This window comes from Sarcophilus harrisii, chromosome 3 (assembly GCF_902635505.1).
Source record: "Sarcophilus harrisii chromosome 3, mSarHar1.11, whole genome shotgun sequence".
Lineage (NCBI taxonomy): Eukaryota > Metazoa > Chordata > Mammalia > Dasyuromorphia > Dasyuridae > Sarcophilus > Sarcophilus harrisii.
In genome coordinates this window covers 431,378,587-431,401,514 of record NC_045428.1, presented here as the reverse complement: position 1 = coordinate 431,401,514, position 22,928 = coordinate 431,378,587, and the positions used below count along the sequence as shown (strand labels likewise).

Sequence of the window (22,928 nt, the reverse complement as noted above, 5' to 3'; positions counted from 1 at the left end):
ACTTTAGTAACAGACACTAGAAATAACTGGTATTTATATTTCACTATTTTTTACCTGAATCACCAGTGTATGGTTTTGTTTTGGTTTTTTTTTTTTTGGTGTCATTAACTGATTATTTAAGGAAATAAGAGCCAGAAAAGAGCTTCTTAAAGAAACAAAAAAAAGAAAAGAAATCACCTTCCAATTTTTATTTCCTCTTTCAACTTCCTTCCATATGTTAGAGTTTCCTTGAGACAGGCAAGCTTTAGGGACCTTTCCTATTGATCTTCCTTTCAAATTGAGGAAAAAAAACTCACCTAAGAAGCTTGTAATCAATATTCTCCCACCTCAGCTTCATAAAGATAATTAAAGCAGCTCATTGCTTGCTCCACGTATAAGGTCAAAGGATTTGTTCTGAAGTTGGCCTATGCATTTATCCTTTCCCAGAAATAAAAAGACAATCAATCTGTCACAACTTCGGAGAAAAATATACAAATAGTCAAAGAATGTGAAGTCAGTTGACAACTTTGCAATCTTCCGACCGAACTCTTCTCATTCCCCTACTTCCAAAGATATCCTGTAAGATCAGGGCAGAGCTTTCTTTCTCTCCCTCTCCCTCTCTCCTCCCCCTTTCTTGAATTAAAAAAAGAGACTTCTTATTTAAGTTAACTAGTGTTGGGTCTGTAAAGGTGGTCACGGTAAGAAACCTTCAGCAAAGCGCCAAACCAAACCTGGCAAGGAAAAACCTTGCCCGCTTGTTTTGCTGACATCCAGGGTCATGCTCTGAAAAGCCTTTCGGGTGTCCCTGTCCTCTACCTAGGCGCTCGCTGCTTCTGTTTACCTGGCAGCGCCCTGCTGTCACTATCCACAGAGAACAGGAGCCCCAGCCAGGTCAGAGGAGAGAAGAGGAGGTCTTGAGCAGTTGTGAGGAGGGGCATCCCGCGGTCCAGCAAACAAGATCCAGGCAGACACACCTTGCAAAATCAAAGAGTTTTCCGGGGCCAGCTGGCAAGGGAGAAGGAAGCCTCGCACAGGTGTCCCCTCCCCTTCCCTGCCCAGCTACTCACCTTGTTGGATTTTGGTCACTAGCTGATGGCGCGCGAGGATCCTGCTCATCCTGTAACGAGAGCACCTCATCTTCTGATCTAGCCGCAAGTACATCTCTTGGCCCTCGGGGGTCATGGGATTGAGATAGTAGCAGCCAGAGCCCGGGGTCCTGGGGACCTGCCTGAACATCTCCGCGACTCGCTTTCTTTCTTTCTTTTTTTTTTTCCCCAACCTGCCACCCCCAGTCCTTTGCGCGGCTGCTTCCAACTTTACTCACAGTAGTGCAAAGGCAACAAGCCCTGGAGAGACGCACAGAGCAAGCTTTTTTTTTTTTTTTTTTTTTTTTAAGGGGGAAAAAAAAAGGAGTGCCAAAAGCTACAACTCCCGAATTCCAGTCCCCCCCCCGGCCTGCACGTGACCCCAGGGAACCAATGAATGGGAAAAGGGAAAATGTGAAAGTACTTCCAAGTCAGACTGGAAGAACTGAGCCCAGGCTGCTGCTGCTGCCGCGGCTCCGGGCTCTGCCCTCCTGCTTGAAGGGCTAATACAAACAGTGGAGTCCTGCCTCCCAGCTGACTAAGCACCCAGGAGCCGTCGCTGGAGATTTTAAAAGAAAGGAGCGAGAGGTTGGGGGGAGTAGGGAGGGAAAACGGCTGGGCACTGGAACACCTGGCGACCCAGCCTCCACTAGTTGCTTCTCTACCTGTGGCCAGATCATCAAAGAGAACTTCCTTATGCACTGTCTTCAATCTGCGCAAAAATGGCTTCAAGCAATCTAAACAGCTGTTTTTCATCGACAAAATGTGAACCATGAAAATTTTTATTTCAGTCAAAAAACAACTACAACAAACTTCAACTTCATTAATACCAAAAGAAAAATGACACAATTATAGAATGGGACATCCAAGAAGAGAGCTTGGAGACCAAAGAGTCCCTCCATCCTCTTTCCTCTCATTTGATTGTACTATTTAATCGATGTTTAATAATCTTTACTACTACATTTATTTAATAAAAAACTATGGTATGCTTGTTACACACCTGCCAGGAATTACAAACAACAATAATAGTTAACGTTTATCTATCACGTTAAATAAAATATATCCTAAAGATGACGTAAGACAATTTCTGCCTTACAATTTAATAGTTAGGGCATATAGCAATTCAAGTAACACAGCTCGGTAGGAGGATATCACAAGTGAGGAAAAGTTACAGGAACTCAAACGATGGAAGGAATTGTTGTAAGGTCCGCCAGACAAGAATCAAGAAAGTCTCCATGGAGGAGGTGGCACTTGAGGAGAGGGTGGAAGAATAAGGAAAAAAGGAATGGCATGAGCCAAACCAAGAAGGCAGGAAAAGTACAGGGTGTGTTCAGGAACTGAGAGTAGTTCAGTTTGGCTGGAGCAAAGGGTAGGAGAGTAGTGGGAGAAAATATTTTTCTTCCCCCCACTCCCTTTAACATTCTGTTTGATGTGAAAAGCAGCCAAGTCTGTAGTAGTTATGTTATAGGATTCTGAGTATGGGGCTTAGTAAAAAAGGCACTTTCGGTAAATAGACAGCCAAGTTGGTCTTTCATTTGTCTGGCTCAAATTTAAACATAGCTTGGTCTCAAGTTTATAGTCCAAACAAAGAAAAGCTTCCAATTTAAAACTCAGAAAAGCCTAAATCAAGACATCAGCACCTCTTTATGACAAAAGGTCTTCCAGCTACAATCATCCTCCACAAATTCCCTTGTTGTCTTTTTGTTAGCTCCATTGAAAACCAGACCAACCTAGAGTTCTTTTCCACAGTGATCACATGGTGCTGATCTAGAACCCATAGAGGAATACTTGAACTGTTTTCTCTGAGGGAAATTAATGAGACAATAGAGGGACTGACATAGAACATGCCCTTTAACTGATAACTGTAACAGTTGGTGACCTCCACAAGTGATGCAATGAGACATTAGAGGGCCTGGCATAGAGCATGCCCTTTAACTTATAACTGTAACAGTTGGTGTCCTCCACAAGTGATGCAAATGTTGTATTTCCAAGTCAACATCAGATTTGGGAAAGATAAAGAGAAAAAAGCATCAATTGCTGACAACTTTTAAAAGAAATTCAAGATTGAAGAGAAGGAGGAACTGGAGGAGGTGGGGTGAGAGGAGAGAAAGGTTAGAAGGGAAGGAGAGATAAAGGGAGAAAAGAAGACACAAAAAGAGGGGAAAGAAATATGGGAGGAGGAAAGAGAAAGAAAGGGATAGAAACAGAAAAGGAGAGAGAGGGAAGAGGAGAGGATGAAAGTGGGGATGGGAGGAGAGAGAGAGAGAGAGAGAGAGAGAGAGAGGAAAGAGGGAGGGAGATGATGATGGGAGACAGAGAAGGGGAGAGAGAGAGAACAGAGAGAGGAAGGTAGGTGTAAGGCAATTTAAATTTGTTTAGCAGGAGGTGGAAAGGGACCAGAGAAGAGGGTAAGAATAAAGGTACTTAAGAGAGAATGAATGGTGAACAAAGTTCTGGAAGTGGTCAAAGAGAGAATGGATTATTTTAGGGATAATGTCCTTTGAAGTGACAAAAAAGAAAAGAAATCATGCATTTCAGTTGGTGAGAAATGTTAAGAAATGGGAAAAGGAAAGCAAAAGGAGAGGGAGGTAAGGTCCAGAGGACTTACTTAATCTTAGTAAAGCAAAGGGCAAGGTGATCTCCTCTAAGTGGGTCTAAGAATGTGTTTGGATTCATAAGCAATCAAATAGTGATTTTGTCTGTAAGATAGTTTGAACTGAATTGAACAAGTTTAATGTTTCCTTAGTCAGGAGAACACATAAATGAAGCTTAATTCAAAAAATATATGTCATATTATACTATAATTTATACTATATACTATGTCATATACATACTATATATATATATATATTATGTGAAATATTATACTATAATTTATGCTATATGATCCACTGTGTAGAGTATACTATAATGGAGAATCAGTCAATTTATTAAGCACATACATGCGAGGTACTATATGAAGTGCCAGGAATACAAAAAGGCAGAAAAGATAGTGCCTGTCTTCATGGAGTTGAAAGTCTAGTTAGGGAGACAACATGTAAGCAAATATCTACAGAGCATACTATATACAGACTAAATAGGAAATAATTAATACAGGAAGGCAATAGAATTAAGACTAGTTGGGAAAGGTTTCCAGTAAAGAAAAAATAAAATAAAATGGAATTTAAGAGAAACCAGGGAGATCAGTGGGAAGATCAGAGGAAGGAACATTCCAATCATGGGGCACAGCCAGAAAAAATGCCCATATTCCTTTCATGTGTAAGTTGGATGAGTTAGCTATTGAGGCCCCTTCCAGCTCTCAAATTTTGTATTCAGTAAATGAAATTCTAACTAAATGTGACTGGAATTTGGATTGAGATACTGAAGGAAGGAAAATTTCTTATCTGACTTTGTAATCCCAGGACTTAAAACTTCAGCAATTGAATTCATCAAGCAATTATTTTTGAGGATTTAGGGAGGAATGGAATCAATAGTACTTATAGTAGTGATGAGAAAGGATTTCTCTTCTCTAACTAGAAGGAAGGTGGAGATGATTTCAGGAATGGAGGAGGAGAGCTGAGGAAATTCATATTGAGATGACCTCAAGTTTTTTCTTTAAGTCACTGTTGTTATTGTTTGTCCTTCTTTCTTGAAAAGGACCATAACATCAGGAAGGCGATACCATGACATGCAAGTGAGTTGGATTTAAGTGAGAGAGGGCTGAGCAAGGTCACTTGTCTCACTTTCCTTTTCAAAGCCATCTGGATCAAGTGGCCAGATATAGATCAAGACAACTAGAGATGGCCCTGGATGCAATGGGAGACCTTGGCCTTCCCTTCAAATCCATCCTCAGACACTAGCTATGTGATTCCAGAAGTCACTTAGTGTTATTTGCCTCAATTTCCTCCTCTGTACAATGAACTGGAGAAGGAAATGGTAACCCACTCTAGTACTTTTTACCAAGAAAACCCCAAATGAAATTATGGAGGGTCAGGCGCAACTGGCAATCAACAACAACAAACTACTATGAAAAGATCCCACCACTTTGGACTGTCTAGAAGCATGGAAGAAGGACATATTTGTGATTGCTAATGGATAAACATGCCTAGATATAGCGGTATGATAAAGTTATATGATCTCTTACCAAGGGGTCAGGAAAAATAATCATCAGTCTTATTTGTATTCATCCATTTCTCTTTGATCAGAAACTAACACTAGATTGGGGTTCTTAATCATTTTTTCTTCCTCTCATGGAACTCATTGGCAGTTTGGTAAAGCCTATAAACATTTTTTTTAAATGCTCACAGATGTTTTAAAATTCATAAATACATAGGATTACAAAGGAAATCAATTATGTTGAAATAGTTATCAAAATATTTTTAAAAATTTGATCCACTGAAATCTATCCAGAGATATCTAGATTAAGATCCCCTTATACAAGATGAATTCTCTACTTCCAGCTAGTTTGGTTCCCAGCATTCTGGGATTAACCCTGTCACAATAACAATATAACTAGGACAAGCATCAGCTTTCCATCACTTTTGCATTCTAAAGTAGTAAGGAAGAAGGAGAGTTAAGGAAGAGAAGAAAATAAGCATTAGTTAAGAACCTACTATGTGCTAGGTACTATCCTAAGTTCTTTATACAGTTATCCTTCAGTCCTTAAAATGACTCTATGAGGTAGAAGCTATTATTATCCCATTTTTATGTTAAGTGACTTGCCCTAGTAAGTGTCTGATGCTAGATCTGAACTCTGGTCTTCCTGACTGTAGACCTAATACTCTACCCACTGCACTACCTAGCTTCCTCTGAATTAAGAGGATTAGGAGAATTAAGGGGAAAATTGAATGAGAACTAGAGAATTATTGAGAGAAAAATAGAAGGAATTCTAAAGAAAATATATAGTTGTCGTATTCTGGCACCTGAATTTCGAAGCAAATGAGCATTTATTACCATGAATGCTGTATTTCACTATTATCTTAGTCATATTTTCAAAATGAATGTGTATTGGTTCTTTTTTTGAGAAGCATTGCATTATCTAGGAGCCAAATTAGGAAGAAAAGCACTATGTCCTTTCCACATAAGAATGAAGGTCTTTGGTATTGTGCTCTGAAAGCCACAAGATTACAAATACTGCATTCTTTGGGTTCCTACAAATGCAGTGGGGCACCAACATGACATAATATTATACAGGAGCCTGGCAGTTATCGATGAATTTAGAGAAAAAGCAAATAAACACAAATAGCATTCTTATACTCCTGGTTGAAAGAAAGTTAAAGTCCTATTCTGCTAAAAAGTAGAGAATATGGATCAACAGGACCGCCTAAAGATGGTAGATCAATATAGGTCTCTTTCCCCTCAGGAACTGGGGGGGAAGAGGGAAATCTGAAGCCCTGGGTATTTATCCCAAACTTTTTGTAATTGAACATGTTCCAGGATATAATATTTGAACCTGCTAGGTGGCATTACTATCAAGTTAACATATTATTGCAGTGATCTATGGTGAGCATATTCCCTATTGCTATGATATTTAAAATTGATGTTATATTTTTATATAAAAGAATGATTAGATATAAATGATTCTTTTGAAATTTTTTTTTTGTTTTTTTACAAAGGCTTACATACTTTTGTTAAATGGTGAGTCTGTCATTTAGTTATCCGATTAATATCTCCTTAAAATCTCCCTTCTTTTTTGTTACCCTAATATAGAACTTTATACTTATTAAATGCCTGTGTTACATTTTGTCTGAGGTTGTGGAGAAAGTAGCCTACTCAGTCTTCTGCTCTGGGGCCTTCTAAACCCAGACTGAGATAGGTAATCCTTCTGATCTTTCAGATTGTGAATTTGCCAGAACTCCTTAAAAAATATCCTGAGGAAATGACCACAAAAATGTAAGGGAAAACAATGTTAAAAGATTCCAGACCTCTGATGCAGTGACCAATCATGACTTCAGAAGCCTAGTCGTAAAGCGTGCTCTACCACCTCTTGGCAGAGAGGTAACACACTACTAGGACAGAGTGAATGAGGCATACATTTTCAGACATAGCCAGCGGGGAAGCTAGTGCCGAAAAGAAAGAATATGTCAATGAAACATCAAGAGACACACAGAAAGAAATTCAGAAGGGGACACTGGTAAGCAGAACAGCCATTTCCTTAAATTTAACTTACACTTAAAAAATAAACAAACTCTAATAAAGATTCACAGTTTCCTGTACAAATCTCTTTTCTCTTATTTGTATAACAGTGGTTGAATTGACTTATAGGAGCCATCTCTGAGATCATATACAGAGCTGCCTTAACTGTTTCTATATAGACATGTGGGAGCTGTTCTGTTTTGGGCTATGTATAATTCAGTATTGAAGAGCTTTAATGCTGGAGTGATGTAGAATGTCATTGGTCACTGAACCAAAAGCAAAAATGACTCAGTGTATATCTTTAAAAGGGCTTGGTATTCTCTGCCCTATTATGTGTAGATTTTGTCAGGAATATTTCAAGTTGCTTTTCATAAAGGGTAAAGGCCAGGGTGCCCATAGCAGTAATACAGTCATGAGCATATGGCATATAGAACAAGTTAGGCAAGCCTAAGACTGGGTGTGAGTTGTTTGTTTTGTGTTTGTTCTTTTCTAAACAACAACAACAACAACTTCTTCTTTTCCTCTTCCTCCATTTGTGTCCAACTCTTCTTAAATGAGTTGTCATTTCCTTCTCCAGCTCATTTTACAAATGAGGAAACTGAGGCAGAGTGAAGTGAATTGTCCAGCGTCATGCAGGTAGGAAGTGCCTGAGACCAGATTTTAAGTCAGGAAGAAGAATCTTCCTGACTCCAGGATAATACTTCATTCATCACTCCACCAACTGCCCTTTCCTCACCTCAGGAGAACAAATATCCTGAGGTAGATATCTAAGTTTGTAGGTGGCTTTATGGAATTCAAGAAGTCTAAAAGCCCCAAGTCTTTTTATGCAAAACTGACTGGCCCAGTAGGGAATACAAGGTGGGAGTGAGTTCCTGGAAATGACCTCAACATACTTGGAAAAGGTGATCATCAAAAAGAAGATGGGTCTAAGCCTGGCCCTTCTAGGCAAAAGACATGGATTGGCAACTATGTGGACAGTAGTACTAGTACTACTACTAGTAGTATAGCAGTACTACTATTATACTACAGAGTATAATGTAACAATGACTATTATAGTAATCTCCAAAACTACTTTATATTCTTATGACATTTAAGGACAAACCTTCTAGGAATTATAACTGTAGTGATAAATTGTTGAATCCTGTTTTAAGTGTTCCACGTGCACTGTGCATATTTTGTTTCTTAAAGTATTTCTTTTGTATGTAGGAAAAAAATACCTATTCCCCTGATTACCATTGTACATTGAGTGTCTTTTATTCCCTCTTTCTTCATCCTCGATCTCCTCTGTACTTCAGGTTAACATTTATTATTTTTTGTCAATGCCTCTTATAAAACATAGTACCTAGGAAGGCACACATTCAATCAATCAAGTTCTGACAGGCACAGAACGCTACTGTGGTCTATCACTGCTCTTAATCTGGTCCCATACTTTTAAAGGGCAGCCTCTTAGTAGATAACAAAGTACCAGTGCCTGGAGTTAGGTATACTTTTTTTTTCCTGAGTTCAAATCTGGTCTCAGATATTTACTGTGTGACCTTGACAAAGTAACTTAACCCTGTTTGCCTTAATCCAGTGGAGAATGAAACGGTAAAATACTCCAGCCCCAAAAAAGGGTCATAAAGAGTTAGATATAGGGGCAGGTAGTTAGTGTAGTGGATAAAGTACCAACTCTGAAGTCAGGAGGACCTGAGTTCAAATCTGACCTCAGACACTTAACACTTTCTGGCTATGTGACCCTGGGCAAGTTACTTAACTCCAACTGCCTCAGCAAAAAAAAAAAAAAAAAAAAAAAAAAAAAGTTGGACATAACTAAAATGACTGAACAACAATACTTCTAAAAAATAAAGAGAAAATTATCTATACATAGATGAGAAAAGAAATGTGAACAGACTCAATGATTAGAGTAGGTTAACAGGAGCCTTTGAGGACTAGAATTGTTAATAGGTCATTTGCCTTCATCATGACATCATGCCTGTTATAGATTAGAGTATTTAGGAGAGACCACTCCTCATTTATGTACAAACTGTCCAGAAGGGCAAACTGTGTCTGTATTTCTCTTTAGTTTCTCTCAGGGTGAGTAATCTGAGTGCAGGGGGAGGATGAAAGGCAAGGGTGAGGAAAGAACCAAATTTAAGTTTCTTGTCTTCCTCCTGTGCCTGTTCTCAAGGCTAATATAGTCTAATTCTATTGATTCACGGAATCAAATGCCACAACAAACACTCCAACTACAGCCAAAAGAACAACATTGCAGTTTGACCTTTAAGCAAAATGTTTTGTGTTTAAAATTTCTAAGTTTGTCTCTTGATGGATGAACACAGATTAGCGCCTGGTGGAATCTAGTTTACACATGGCCAAAGGCATGGAGTACTTTTCCTGAAGCCAGAAATCTCTCTGTGATTTCATCCTTCTCCTTTGCACAGGGAATCCAAAATAATTCTGCCTTATAGAGAATACAAGTGATAAACTTAAAAAAACTGATATAGAAAACTTTTTTTAAATTGCTAACTATTCTTTTTTTCATTCTCGTTAACACAGACTGGTTACTATTCATTTCAGGATTAATTTCAAAGTCATCTCCTTCAAGAATACTTCCATCAGTAACAAATTATCTTACCTTCACTTGTGATCTAAACACTTGGTAAGCATTTGTGTTTGTAAATATTTAATTATATAGACACATGATAAACTTATAAACATACATGATATTAAATCTTCATTCATCCATACAATCTCTTGTGATTTCCCTTCAATCAATCAATAAACCTTTATTAAGTATTTACTGTGTGAAAAAGGAATCCTGCCCTCAAGGAGCTTGAAATGCAAAAGAGCCTTTAGATATAGAACTTTTGTTGTTATTGTAAAAATCTATAATTTCATCAGTATAGAAAAATTCTGGCATGGAAGTTCTCCTCCACTGATGAAGATCAACATCCTACCTGTAACAAATAGTTTTAGAGAGCTGTTTGGGAGTCCTAAAGGATTAAATGGCTTGCCCAGGTTTGCACAACATGAGTGGACTTAGCAATTAGGAAGACCTCTGTTCAAAGTTGGCCCTCTATTTTGTTCTTATCATTTAGTTATTTCAGTTGGATCAAATTCTTTGTGATTCTTTTTGAGATTTTCTTGGGAAAGATAGTGAAATGGTTTGCCATTTCCTTCTCCAGCTCATTTTATAGATGAGGAAACTGAGGGAAACTGGTGAAATGACTTGTGAAGAGGAGTCTTCCTAATTTCAAGCGCAATGATCTATCCACTGTGATTCCTAGCTGCCCTCTCTTCTTTTAGGGATCTTCTTTTTCTTCTTTATGTAAATGCCCTCTTTATGTAAATATTTCTCAGGGCTCTAGTTTCTGCTTACTTCTTTTATTTTGCTATATGTTGTTCCTTGTAATCTTATCTAATCCCACATCTTCAATCATTACCTTTAAATTAATGACTCCAAAATCTGTATCCTGTAGATTTTTCATCTTTCCCTCCCTGAGTTCCAGACTGATACTTTCAAGTGCTTCCTGGCCATCTCATTTCTTCCTTCTTGTGATTTCCCTATTTTTCTTAATGGCACCAACATTTTGCCAATTGTCTATGAATGAAATAATGATATTTGATTGCTTATCCTTCAAAATACCATTCAATCATTTGCTAAATCCTGTTGGTTATCGCTCCATAATACCTTTAGGATCTATCCTCTCAATTTCATGTTCACTGTCTCCTCCCTAATTTCATATCTTCTTTATTTTTCAATCTTATTCCATTCTGATGCATCATATAGTTACTTCCAGATTTTTTTTCTAATACAAAGATCTGAGTCACTCCATTGTTCAGTAACTTTCAATGACTCCTTATTGCCTACTGAATAATGTCCCAACTCTTCCAAAAGCTTTCCCAACTAACCACCTTCTACTTTTTCAATCAACTTAATTCACTTGCTATTTACAGAGTATGTCCTTCACTTTGTTCCTTCCATTCTTTTATTCATGTTATTGCCTATGCTCAGAATATTCTTTACTCTGAACACTTAAGAGACTCAATATGTCTCTACATGTTGAAATCCTAGCATTCCTGAAGACCTACCTCAGTGGCACCTCCTTTCAAAGGCTTTCCTGATTTCTCTTCCAAATCAGAATTTACCTTTCTTCAAAACTCTTTTAATGCCATATACTTTTTTTATTAGTTATTAATATACATGTTTTATCTCACTTATTAGTCTATAAGTTCTGTGAAGGCAGGAACTGAATATGTACTTTTGTATATATTTACAATATAGTGCAATGCTCTCTATAACAGACACTTAAATATTTGTTGATTGAAGTATGTGTGCGTGTGTGTGTGTGTGTGTGTGTGTGCGTATAGGTACAAACTGTGAGCAAGTAAATGAAGTAGGTGCTATGAGCTATCAGTTTGCAAGAGATATTCCCTGCCCTCTCCTCATTTTATCTCTGAAACAATTTCCCATTTACACTCTAAATATGTTGCATGTTTATAGATATTTCTATGTTTTTTACATCATTAGGAGTAAGAACTGTATTTTTTTACTTTTCTTTTCCCAGAACCTAGCACAGTTTCTGTGTTGAGGTATAGTATCTGTTTAATAAATGCTTATTGACAGAGTAGGAGAAATAACTGAAGAAGATAGTTGTTGCCCACCCTCACAAATGTTGTCATGGGATAAATATGGAATCAAATCATGTGCTAAATGCATTGCTGAAGCCTGATGTTTCCAAGAATCTTATAATAAATATTTTTGTAAACTGAATGCTCAATCCTTTTCTATATGTCTTCTATGTTTATATCAAATATACTTAATTTTATATATTAAATATGCTAAGATAGTATACACTTCATTAGGATTTTAAGCTGATCTTAAATCTAACTAAATTGTCAGTTCAATAAAATGGCCTTCTGAAGCCTGTGAACACTGAATAAATATTGAGAAATCAATGATTTGTAAAATGTCAGAGAAAAATAGCATAGGATTAATAATGCCAAATGCCTCTCTCACACCTTTAAAAAAAATTCAGCTCAAGATATCCAAAAGTAAGAAAGATTTTTTTTCATCTTTCCTTATATTTGACACCAAAAGGTTATTGATTTGTAGTTAAGAACAGAAAGAAGTGAAGAAAAAGTAGCAGTGATAGAACAGATCCCATAATTGAGGCAGATTAAGAGCTTGTGCTCATGGCTAAAGCTCTATGATATCAACAAGAGCTTTGGATTTAAGTGTCACAGGAGGTTTGAAAGTGATGGGAAAGATGAATTTAAGGTTCTGGTAGAAGGAAAAAAAGAAGTTTTGGAAGGAAATGTTTTTACCAGTGATGATTCAGGAATAATGAATGTTGTTTTTTGTTTATTTTAAAATATATCCCATAGGGACAAGACCCCAAATGACTTCTTAATATAGGACACCCTCCCCTATTCAGAAGAGATAATATTGAGCAGATTTCTCTGAAAAAGAATCATATTTCATTTTACATAGTATTTGATAGCTAATAAAATCTTTTCCTTATAACAACCTTATGAAGTAAAAAGACTTAAGGCAGCTAGATGGTATTATGGATAGAGTGCAGAATCTGGAGTTAAAAAGACCTCAATTAAAATATGACCTTATCTATGTACTAGCTGTGTGACCCTGAATAAGTTATTTAACTTCTATCTGCCTCAGTTTCCTCCTCTATAAAAGAAGGATAATAAAAGAAGGTATCTACTTCCTAAGTTGTAAGGATTATATGAAATAATATTTGCAAAGTACTTGGTAAACCTTAAAGTGCTACATAAATATTACCTATAGTTATTGTATTATCTATCCTCCAAGTAAGAATGCTGAGAAAATAGAAATTAATTGACTTTCCCAAGATCACACAGATTGGGGTGGAGCTGGCTCCTGAATCAAGATTTTTAGCTCTACTTGTGATATTCCTTTTAATTAAGGGAAGAAAAAAATATTGCTTCTTGGTGTGACTCTATTCCTTGTTTCTAGGATATTTTCTCCTTTTGATGCCAGGTAGAAATGTAAAAATTTTCTGAGAATTCAAAAATATATATTTCAGGGTGTTCTGGGTCCTTCTTCCAAACATGATAACTTTCTAGTAACTCAGCCCCTTGTGGTCATAGACTAGGAACCTAATAGTAAAGTTCCTCACATTGTAGACTCTCCAATGCTTAACATTATGCATCAATCAAATAATCACCAAGATGACTCAAAAGTAATCTATCATAGGAAACAATTATTAGCTATCCAAAAGTGTTTTTCTAATTTGTAACTATAAACAGTTCCCTAAACCTCTGTTTTTCTCATACATATACATTTCCTCAAATAATTAATCATAACTTACAAATGATTGGAAAATATTTTATAGTTTATATACTTCCATATTTTTTCGAAAAGTAGGACATCTTCCCATTCTTTTTCCTGTTCTACATCTCTTTTTCTTTTTTCTTCAAAGATCTGTAACAGAGGCTCAATAATCACTAACTCCTGGTGATTTTTGGTTGAAGTCTGATGACTTAAACCCAAGATCAATTAGATAGCTTCCTCCCCATTGTTATTGACTTAAGGTCTGATTTCAATCTTCTATTTATAATTTTTGTATCTTTCCTGGTCTGTGGATTCTTCTCTTAGGTAGATACATATGTAATCACAAAATGGATTCATTATTTCATGGGCAAGGAAAATCTGGTATGAGATCTCCTTCCTTTAAATCCATTAGCAACCCATTCCAGGCAGAGGATCCAGGTACTTCCCTGGAGCAATGGTGATTTACCCAAGGTGACATAATTAGTAAATATCAGAAGTGAGATTTGAAACCAAGTCTTCCTGACTCTAAACCCAGAATTCCCTATATCATGTTTCATTCCTTTGGTAGAAAAAACAGAAACAAAGTAAGAGGAGTAGCTTTACCTTCTCTGTTCATCACTTTTTAATCTACTCTCAGAAGTGGTAATGTCCCATTTTCTTGTCACTTACATAGGTTTAAAAAGTCCTCTCTATTGTCCTTAACACTCATCACCAGTATATGATCATTTGAAGCTTCCATACTCTCTCCCCCCTTTTACAATAAGTCCCTTACCACTCATAAATCATCCACAGGTTACTGCTTTTATTTCCATTGTCTCTACATGCCCATACTAAATCTAAGTAGGTTGATAAGTCTTTTGTGCATAAACTGTTCTCTTTAGATAGCTTTCCTATTTCTTCTTTATCTGAATACTTTGTTGAATTTGCCTTCTTGTAAAAAGATTGTGCCTAATTTATGTCTGACATTTTATACATTTGTTTATAATTGTCTGAGGGCATGAATTTTATTGCTGGTCTTTTTCTTAGATTTTATCTTTTGAGAGTTACTGTTTCCTCTGCTGATATTCCTTTTTCTGTCTTGTAACTACCACTTTTTGAAGTATCTGGCTTGGCAGATACATGTGGATAGATTTCTCTTTCCCTTTCCATCTTTAGCTTAAAGTCCTCGATCATATTTTAAAATTACTTTCAAACTAATACATCCTTTAAAAATCAATTACAAATTTTGCCAACTTTTTAATATAACTTTCATTTCCAAAAATATTCTTCACCCCTCCTTCCACAGAGATTCCTGGCTTATAATAAAGAATAAAAAAAGAATTGAGAGACAAAAAAAAAAATATTCTAAGAAAACTAATCTACATGTCAACTAAGTCTGACATTATACACAATGTTTCACAGTTCAGGTCTGCAGCTCTGCAAAGAAGGCAGGAATATATAATTTCTTCTTTCTTTTTTTCATGGCCAATCTTGATTGATTATTGAAATTATATAGGATTCAGCTTTATTTTTTTAATTATTCTTTCCATTGTTGTAGTCATTCTATGTATCATTTTACTGAATCTGCTTATTTTGCTTTGTAACACTGTATAGAAGTCTTCCCATGGTCCCTTATATTCTTAATTTCCATCATTTTCTTAGAGCATAGTATGATGTTCCATTGCATTCATGTACCATGATTTATTAACCATTCCCCAGATGATGGTCATCTAGTTTTCTTTCTAGTATTCTCCTACTACAAAATGTGCTGTTCTGTACATGAGATTTTTTTTTTGTCTTTGGCCTCCTTGGGTCACATCTTTAGATTGAGGTCTCTGGATCAGAGAGTATAGACATTTTAGTCATTTATTTACATAATCTTAGCTTCTTTCTCAGCATAATTTCAAATTCAAGCAAGTATATTTATATTAGCCCTAGTTAAGTAGATATAATCTATGGCTAGAACTTGCATTTCTAATTATAGTTATTTTAAACTGTAATCCAAAATTCAAAATCTCACTGTCATCTTGCATTTTTACTTTTCAAATCTTCCTTTATTTACTTCTCCTTAACCTTCTACTTTCCTTTGGCAGCAGTGTCAAAAATAGTACTTATGCTTCTTAATGTCTTTAGTTTCTTGTCCAGAGTTATATATTCCTTAGCATTGCTTTCTAGATTTCTTCTGGCAACATTACTTGTTCCCACAAGAATCACTAAGAGTCAGTAGTGGTCATTACACTTGACAAGTTTTGGTGCTCATTCCTTGCAACTACTCTTCACTGGTCTGATGATCTTTAGCATGGATTCTTTGCTTCTCAACCACGGCTGCCAGCCTGGCAATTCTAAAAAGTTTACAGGCTAAAAGTATTGCAGCACTTTTGAGATTCAGTAGTCAAAACTTTTGTCTTTTCACTGGATTTCAATGATTCCAGAAGAGAGAGTAAAGCTGACAACTTTGTGCAACTCTGCCTCACTCCAATTTAATTCACTTACAATTCAATGCATCACTCATGATGTCATTAGTTCTCTTCAGAAGTGAAGGATGAAAAACAACACATGACATGGTAAATAAGGCTCTTCATCATTCTGTGCGTGCCATTCTATGCTCTCTAAATTATCAACTAAAATATGGTGCCTATAATTTCTTTATTCCTGAAAACTATATCTCTTTTAACACAGCCCAAGATTAATTTAACTTTACCAGCTGCTAAATCATACCATGGACTCATGGAAGTTTTTGTCTTACATTAATAGAATACATAACATATTACAAAATACTTTCCCATTCATTATCTCATTTTTATTCTTATAACAAGATAGGCAGGCGGAAAGTTTTATCGTCATTTTAGAGAGTGAAGTAAACGTGTATTAAAAAGATGGTAAGATAAATGTAAAATCTCAAATTGGGGTTAAGAAATTTATTTCACAAGTACAAGATGGGAAATAGGATTAGTAGGCAGTTTATCTGAAAAAGATATGTGTTAAATGCTGAAGATATAAAGAAGGACAAAGAACAACTTTGATTATGATGACAAAATCCCTGCTTTCAAGAAGCTTTCAGTTTATCTGTGATTTTTGAAGGTTTTTGAATCATGATTAAAATTCTATTGTTCCAGCCACATGTTCAAAGGTTGTGAATTTATGAGTCATAACTGCACTGCTTCTTAATCACAGAAAAATTTGGGATTGTTTCAAGACCAGATGGTATTTGAGGAAAGACATCCTTTAAACCAAAATAGCCATAAGTACTGTGTGCATTTAGTGCCAGAGGTTATAAGGTAGAATGCTTAACATGTTGCTCATTCAATTCTTGCTTCTTTCCTGATTATCAAGCTTTCACACTTGAAATATAATTAGCATTTTGGATTTAAAAGGGCCCTGAAATGACATCTAGTCCAAATCCACTTATTTTATAGGTTCAGAAAATAAATTTCATAGAGAAATGATATGAATTCATCCAAGGAATGGAAGAGTTCTGAGTTCAAGCAAGAACAGGAGTCAGAGCTAAGAAATGCCAGGAAGATGAGGAACTAGAGTTCTCAGTATTTCAAAGGTCTAGCTATTTTACAATGTTATTATAATATCCAATTAACAATTTATTATCTTACGTAGTTGTATGGTTAGAAAACATTTTACATCCAGTATTTCATATCAACTCCATGAAGTATATACAAGTACTATTATACTCATTTTGTAAATTCAGAAACAGGTATGGGAAACTAAGTAATGTATACAAGGTCCCACACCAAGGAAGGAGTAGTTGAAATGGAAAGCCAGATCATTTTACTCCAATCATCCTATTAGTTCCACTATTCCTTGGAACATCTGTAAAATATTTTAGACACTGAAGTTTATTTGTCTCTTTTTAGGAAAGAATATTATTTTTACATTGGTCTTCATTAGCCAACACAGCTTGCTTTTTTCAAAAATCTTATTCATTCAAGTCCTTAGCCCTTAAAAAAGTCCCCAAGTATATTATTTGGTATTAAAATAAGTTAGAAAAATTAGGGTAGGAATGCATTTAAATTCTAAACCTTAATTGTATTTAATTAAATTCCTAAGACCCTTCTTTTAATCTTAAAAAAAGGGTACATTTATCTACATTCCAAACTCTAGAAATCATTTGGCTTAGAAAAAGCAAACAAACAAACAACATTTTGCCCACAGGACTAAAGATAAGAATTTTTCTTCATCTTTCTCTTACCCCATCCATGCATCAGAGAATTATCTAACTTTCCTGTCTTAGGTAGCTATGAACTATATATTTAAAAAAAGTAAATGTATGTGTTCCAATTTGTCAACAAGTATTTAAATATATTTCAACTTGCATTACACTTCACTAAATTTAGATCTCTGACAATGATCCCTTTTATTATTTCACAAAAATGATAGATAGCCCCAAAAGGCTTAGAATTATCTGATTTTCAGTAACTAAAAAAGAATCATAAAGACAGACTTTTAGAGCATAATATTAAAAATGTAATGGAAGTTAGAGATGATCTAGTCCAATCCCTTCATTTTTAAAGACGAAGAAACTGAGGCACACAATGAAAGTGATTTATCACATGATCATACTGGTTTTAAATAGCGAGTTTGGATTTAAACTGATATTCAGCCTTACCCTTCCAATGTCAAGGGATAGGAAGGATGGTATATAGAATAAGAAAGAGACATGAGAAAGGTAGGACCCAATTATTTAAATGTTCTATCAGGTCATAATATTTTGGACTCTCTTTTCTATTTTCTTTGTCATTGTGATTTCATTAGATTATGTAGGTTCAATGATTATCTCTAAGCAGATGACTCTCAGATTTACATGTCCAGCTCTCTTCTGTCTTCTTAACTCCATTCCAGTTATCTGCTAAACATATCCTCCTGCATATGCTACAGATACCCCAAACTCAACATGTCTAAAATAGAATGCATTCTCTTTACCCACAGTACAACTACTATTTCTAATTTCCCTATTTCTACCAAGAACCACCACATTTCTAAATCCTACAAACATATTTACAACTTCAATCAGCTTGTATTTTTTCATGCTTCTTTTCCCTCTTTCCCCTACTCAGTTATCAAGTCTTGTCAAGTTGACCTCTATAGCAGCTTCCTTAACCGTCTCTTTCTCTCCACTTACAGAATCATCCTACTAATTAAGATCTTTATTACTTCTCACCTGAACTATTGCAAAAGCCTCCTAATTGGTCATTGTAAAAGGACAGTGTCTTCCTTTTCAATTAATCTCTCATATAGGTGTGAAATTGAGCATATTATTTTCTCACAGGAGAAAATTCAGTGGCTCCCTATTGCTTCAAAAGATCAAATTCAAATTTCTTTCATTCATTTATCATTAATTAAATAAGTACCATGTGCCAGGCACCTTAGTATTTACTAAGAATACAAAGATAAAATGAGAGTCCTGTTTTCAAGTAGTTTACAATCTGTTGGTGAGGAAAGGAAAATATACACAGTTACATAAATGCAAGCTATATGAATTCTGCTGAAATCACTGATTTTAACATTGAAATATGGAACAGAACAGTTTCTGAAGAGTTAACAATGTATTCTTAATCACGTAGAGTGTAATGGAGAGGGGAATGGGAAATGTGGGCAGGTAGTAAATTATATATATATGTGTGTGTGTGTGTGTGTATTACAATGAGAAATTTAAAGATGAGCAGAAGAAAAAGAGGACATCAAGGAGGAAGAAAAGATGTTCTGGTCAAATGGCAACATTGTGTAGAACAGGAGGCCATACCTAAACTAACTTACTTATTTACTGCTATACCAATCAAAGTCCCAAGAAACTATTTAACTGATCTAGAAATAGTAACAACAAAATTCATCTGGAAGAACAAAAGGTCAAGAATTTCAAGGGAATTTATGGAAAAAAAAAAAAAAAAAAGGAAATGAAGGTAGCCTAGCTGTACCAGATCTAAAACTATATTATAAAGCAGTGGTCATCAAAACCATTTGGTACTGGCTAAGAAATAGAGCAGTTTATCAGTGGAATAGGTTAGGTTCGTAGAACAAAATAATGACTACAGCAATCTAGTGTTTGACAAACCCAAAGACCCCAGCTTTTGGAATAAGAATTCACTATTTCACAAAAACTTCTGGAAAAATTGGAAACCAATATGGCAGAAACTAGGCATTGACCCACACATAACAACATATACCAGAATAAGGTCGAAATGGGTTCATGATCTAGACATAAAGAATGATATTATAAATAAATTAGAAGAACATAGGACAGTTTTCCTCTCAGACCTGTGGAGGAAGAAGGAATTTGTGACCAAAGAAGAACCAGAGGTCATTATTGATCACAAAATAGATAATTTTGATTGTATTAAGTTAAAAAGTTTTTGTACAAACAAAACTAATCCAATCAAGATTAGAAGGGAAACAATAAATTGGGAAAACATTTTTACATTCAAAGGTTCTGACAAAGGCCTCATTTCTAAAATACAAAGAGAATTGACTCAAATGTATAAGAAATCAAGAAATGCTAACTCTGGCAATAAGAGAAGAAAAAGAGATTAATTAGAGTAGGTAATGAGGAACCAAATTATCACTCTTTGCAGATGATATGATGGTATACTTAGAGAATGCTAGAGAATCAACAAAAAGACTATTAGATATAATCTACAACTTTAGTAAAGTTGCAGGATACAAAATAAATCCACATAAATCATCAGCATTTTTATACATCCCTAACAAAATTCAAGAGCAAGAGATACAAAGAGAAATTGCATTTAAAATAACTGTCAATAGTATAAAATATTTGGGAATCTATCTGCCAAGAGAAAGTCAGGAACTATATGAGCAAAACTACCAAACACTTTCCACACAAATATAGTCAGATCTAAACAATTGGAGAAATATCAAGTGCTCTTGGATAGGTTGAATGAATATAATAAAGATGACACTACTACCTAAACTAATCTATTTATTTAGTGCTATACCAATCAACCTCCCAAGAAACTATTTTACTGACCTAGAAAAAATAACAACAAAATTCATCTAGAAGAACAAAAGGTCAAGAATTCCAAGAGAATTAATGAAAAAAAATGCAAATGAAGGTATCCTAGCCGTACCAGATCTAAAGTTATACTATAAAGCAGTGGTCAACAAAACCATTTGGTACTGGCTAAGAAACAGAGTAGTTGATCAGGGGAATAGGTTAGGTTCACAGAACAAAACAGCCAATGACTATAGCAATCTAGTGTTTGACAAACCCAAAGAGGAAAAAGGAATTTGTGACCAAAGAAGAACTGGACATCATTATTGATCACAAAATAGATAATTTTGATTATATTAAGTTAAAAAGGTTTTATTCAAACAAAACAAATGCAGACAAGATTAGAAGGAAAGCAATAAACTAAGAAAACATTTTCACATTCAAAGTTTCTGATAAAGGGCTCATTTCTAAAATATATAGAGAACTGATTCAAATTTGTAAGAATTCAAGACATTTTCCAATTGATAAATGGTCAGAGGATATGAACAGACAATTTTCAGATGAAGAAATTGAAACTATTTATAGTCATATGAAAAGGTGCTCCAAATCACTATTGCTCAGAGAAATGCAAATTAAGACAACTTTGAGATATCACTACATACCTGTCAGACTGGCTAGAATGACAGGGAAAGATAATGCGGAATATTGGAGGGGATGTGGGAAACCTGGGACACTGATAAATAATGTTGGTGGAACTATGAATAGATCCAACCATTCTGGAGACCAATTTGGAAACTTGCTCAAAAAGTTATCAAACTGTGCATACCCTTTGACCTAGCAGTGTTTCTACTGGGCTTACATCTCAAGGAGGGAAAGGAACCTACATGTGCAAAAATGTTTGTGGCAAGTCTTTTTGTAGTGGCAAGAAACTGGAAACTGAATTGGATGCCCATCAATTGAATAAATTACCATATATGAATAAATTATGGTATATGAATATCATAAAATATTATTTTTTGTGAGAAACAACCAGCAGGATGATTTCAGAGAGGCCTGGAGAGACTGATGCTAAGTGAAATGAACAGAACCAGGTGATCATTATACATGGCAGTAACAAGATTATACAATGATCAATTCTGATGGACATGGCTCTCTTCAACAATAAGATGATTCAAACCAGTTCCAATTGTTCAGTGATAAAGAAAGCCATCTACACCCAGAGAGAGGACTGTGGGAACTGAGCATGGACCACAACCTAGCATTTTCACTCTCTGTTGTTTGTTTGCATTTTGTTTCTTTACTTTATTAGACTTATTTATTTAGATTGCTTTACCAATAAATCACTCTCACATTCCATTTATAAATCTTACTTTATCATGAAAGGTAACTATTTTTGCTCTACTCATAGAACAATATACTATGAACAGGAAGGGAATTGTGAGGTATGCTAGTCTGATTACCTTATTTTACAGATGAGGAACCTAAGCTCTGGAAATATTATATGATTAGCATAAAATCACAAAGGTAGTAAATGACAAAACTCAGATTTGAACTCAAATCCCATGACCTTAAATTCAATACTTCAAGTTCAGTTCTTTTTCTACTATATCACACTGCCCCCTTAACTGTTCTATTTAGAGTGTTATTTAATATTTTTGAATCATATAGGATTTAATAAATGTTTGCTAAATTGAATTGTCAAAGTTTAGGTACTGGGTGATCCTTAGCAAGAAGGGTTCAATCCCAATTCTTGCCGATTTCAGTTATGACTTCATTTTATATGAATTTAGCTAGAGATATACTTTACCTTGTAGAAAACTCAAGTTGCTTTTTTGAAGAAACTAGAAATGTTTAGCTTGAAGAGTGGAAGAGTTAAGAATCAACATGATAGGGAAGAGTTAGGGTCAGCATGATAGCTGGCTTAAAATATTTGAAGTTTTTATGAGGAAGGATTAAGACATCCCACTTTGCACTAAGAAAAAGTGGTGGGAAAGATAAATTGAAACTTGATGGAAAAAGGGAAATAGGAGATTTCAAAGTATAGTATATTGAGTGCTGGGCTTGGAGTAAGGAGGACCTAGTCTTATGTCCTAGTTTTGACAGTAGCTACATGACCTCCAGAATGTCATTCAGGGTCTAGGTATCTCAGGCAGTTCCTTAGAACTTATTTTTGTTGTGGTTCAGTCACTTCAGTCATGTCCAACTCTTCATCACCCTGTTTTGGGGCTTTCTTGGCAAAACTTTTGGAGTGATTTGCCATTCCTTTCTCCAAGGACTTATCTACCAAATGGTAAAGAGACTATGATCTATCTTGTGGTAGAGATAAAAATCACAGATCACTGATTCATTCAACAAGGACTTATCAAGTACCTATGATACACCAGACTATCTGCAATGTACTAGGGATATTAAGACAAAAATTAAATAGAGTTCTCTCTTAAGAAATTTATATTCTTGTAGAGTTTTATGTACATAGATAATGCAGATCAAATATATAAAAAAACTATTTTTGTAATGTAAT

At 35.3% G+C, this 22,928-nt stretch overlaps 1 protein-coding gene across 2 annotated transcripts in view; it reads right to left on the bottom strand.

Annotated features, from left to right (window-relative positions):
• Positions 1-22,928, bottom strand: part of STARD13 (StAR related lipid transfer domain containing 13) — a 285,280-nt gene that overhangs the window by 207,735 nt on the left and 54,617 nt on the right. Inside the window, exon 1 of one of the 2 annotated variants that reach the window (XM_012545229.3) lies at positions 1,047-3,120. The exons of the other annotated variant lie outside the window; for it this stretch is intronic. Within the exon in view, the coding sequence (XP_012400683.1) occupies positions 1,047-1,215 (169 nt within the window). The 5' untranslated portion in view covers positions 1,216-3,120. Of the gene's footprint in view, positions 1-1,046; positions 3,121-22,928 lie in introns of those variants that run through there. 2 annotated transcript variants of the gene reach the window in all.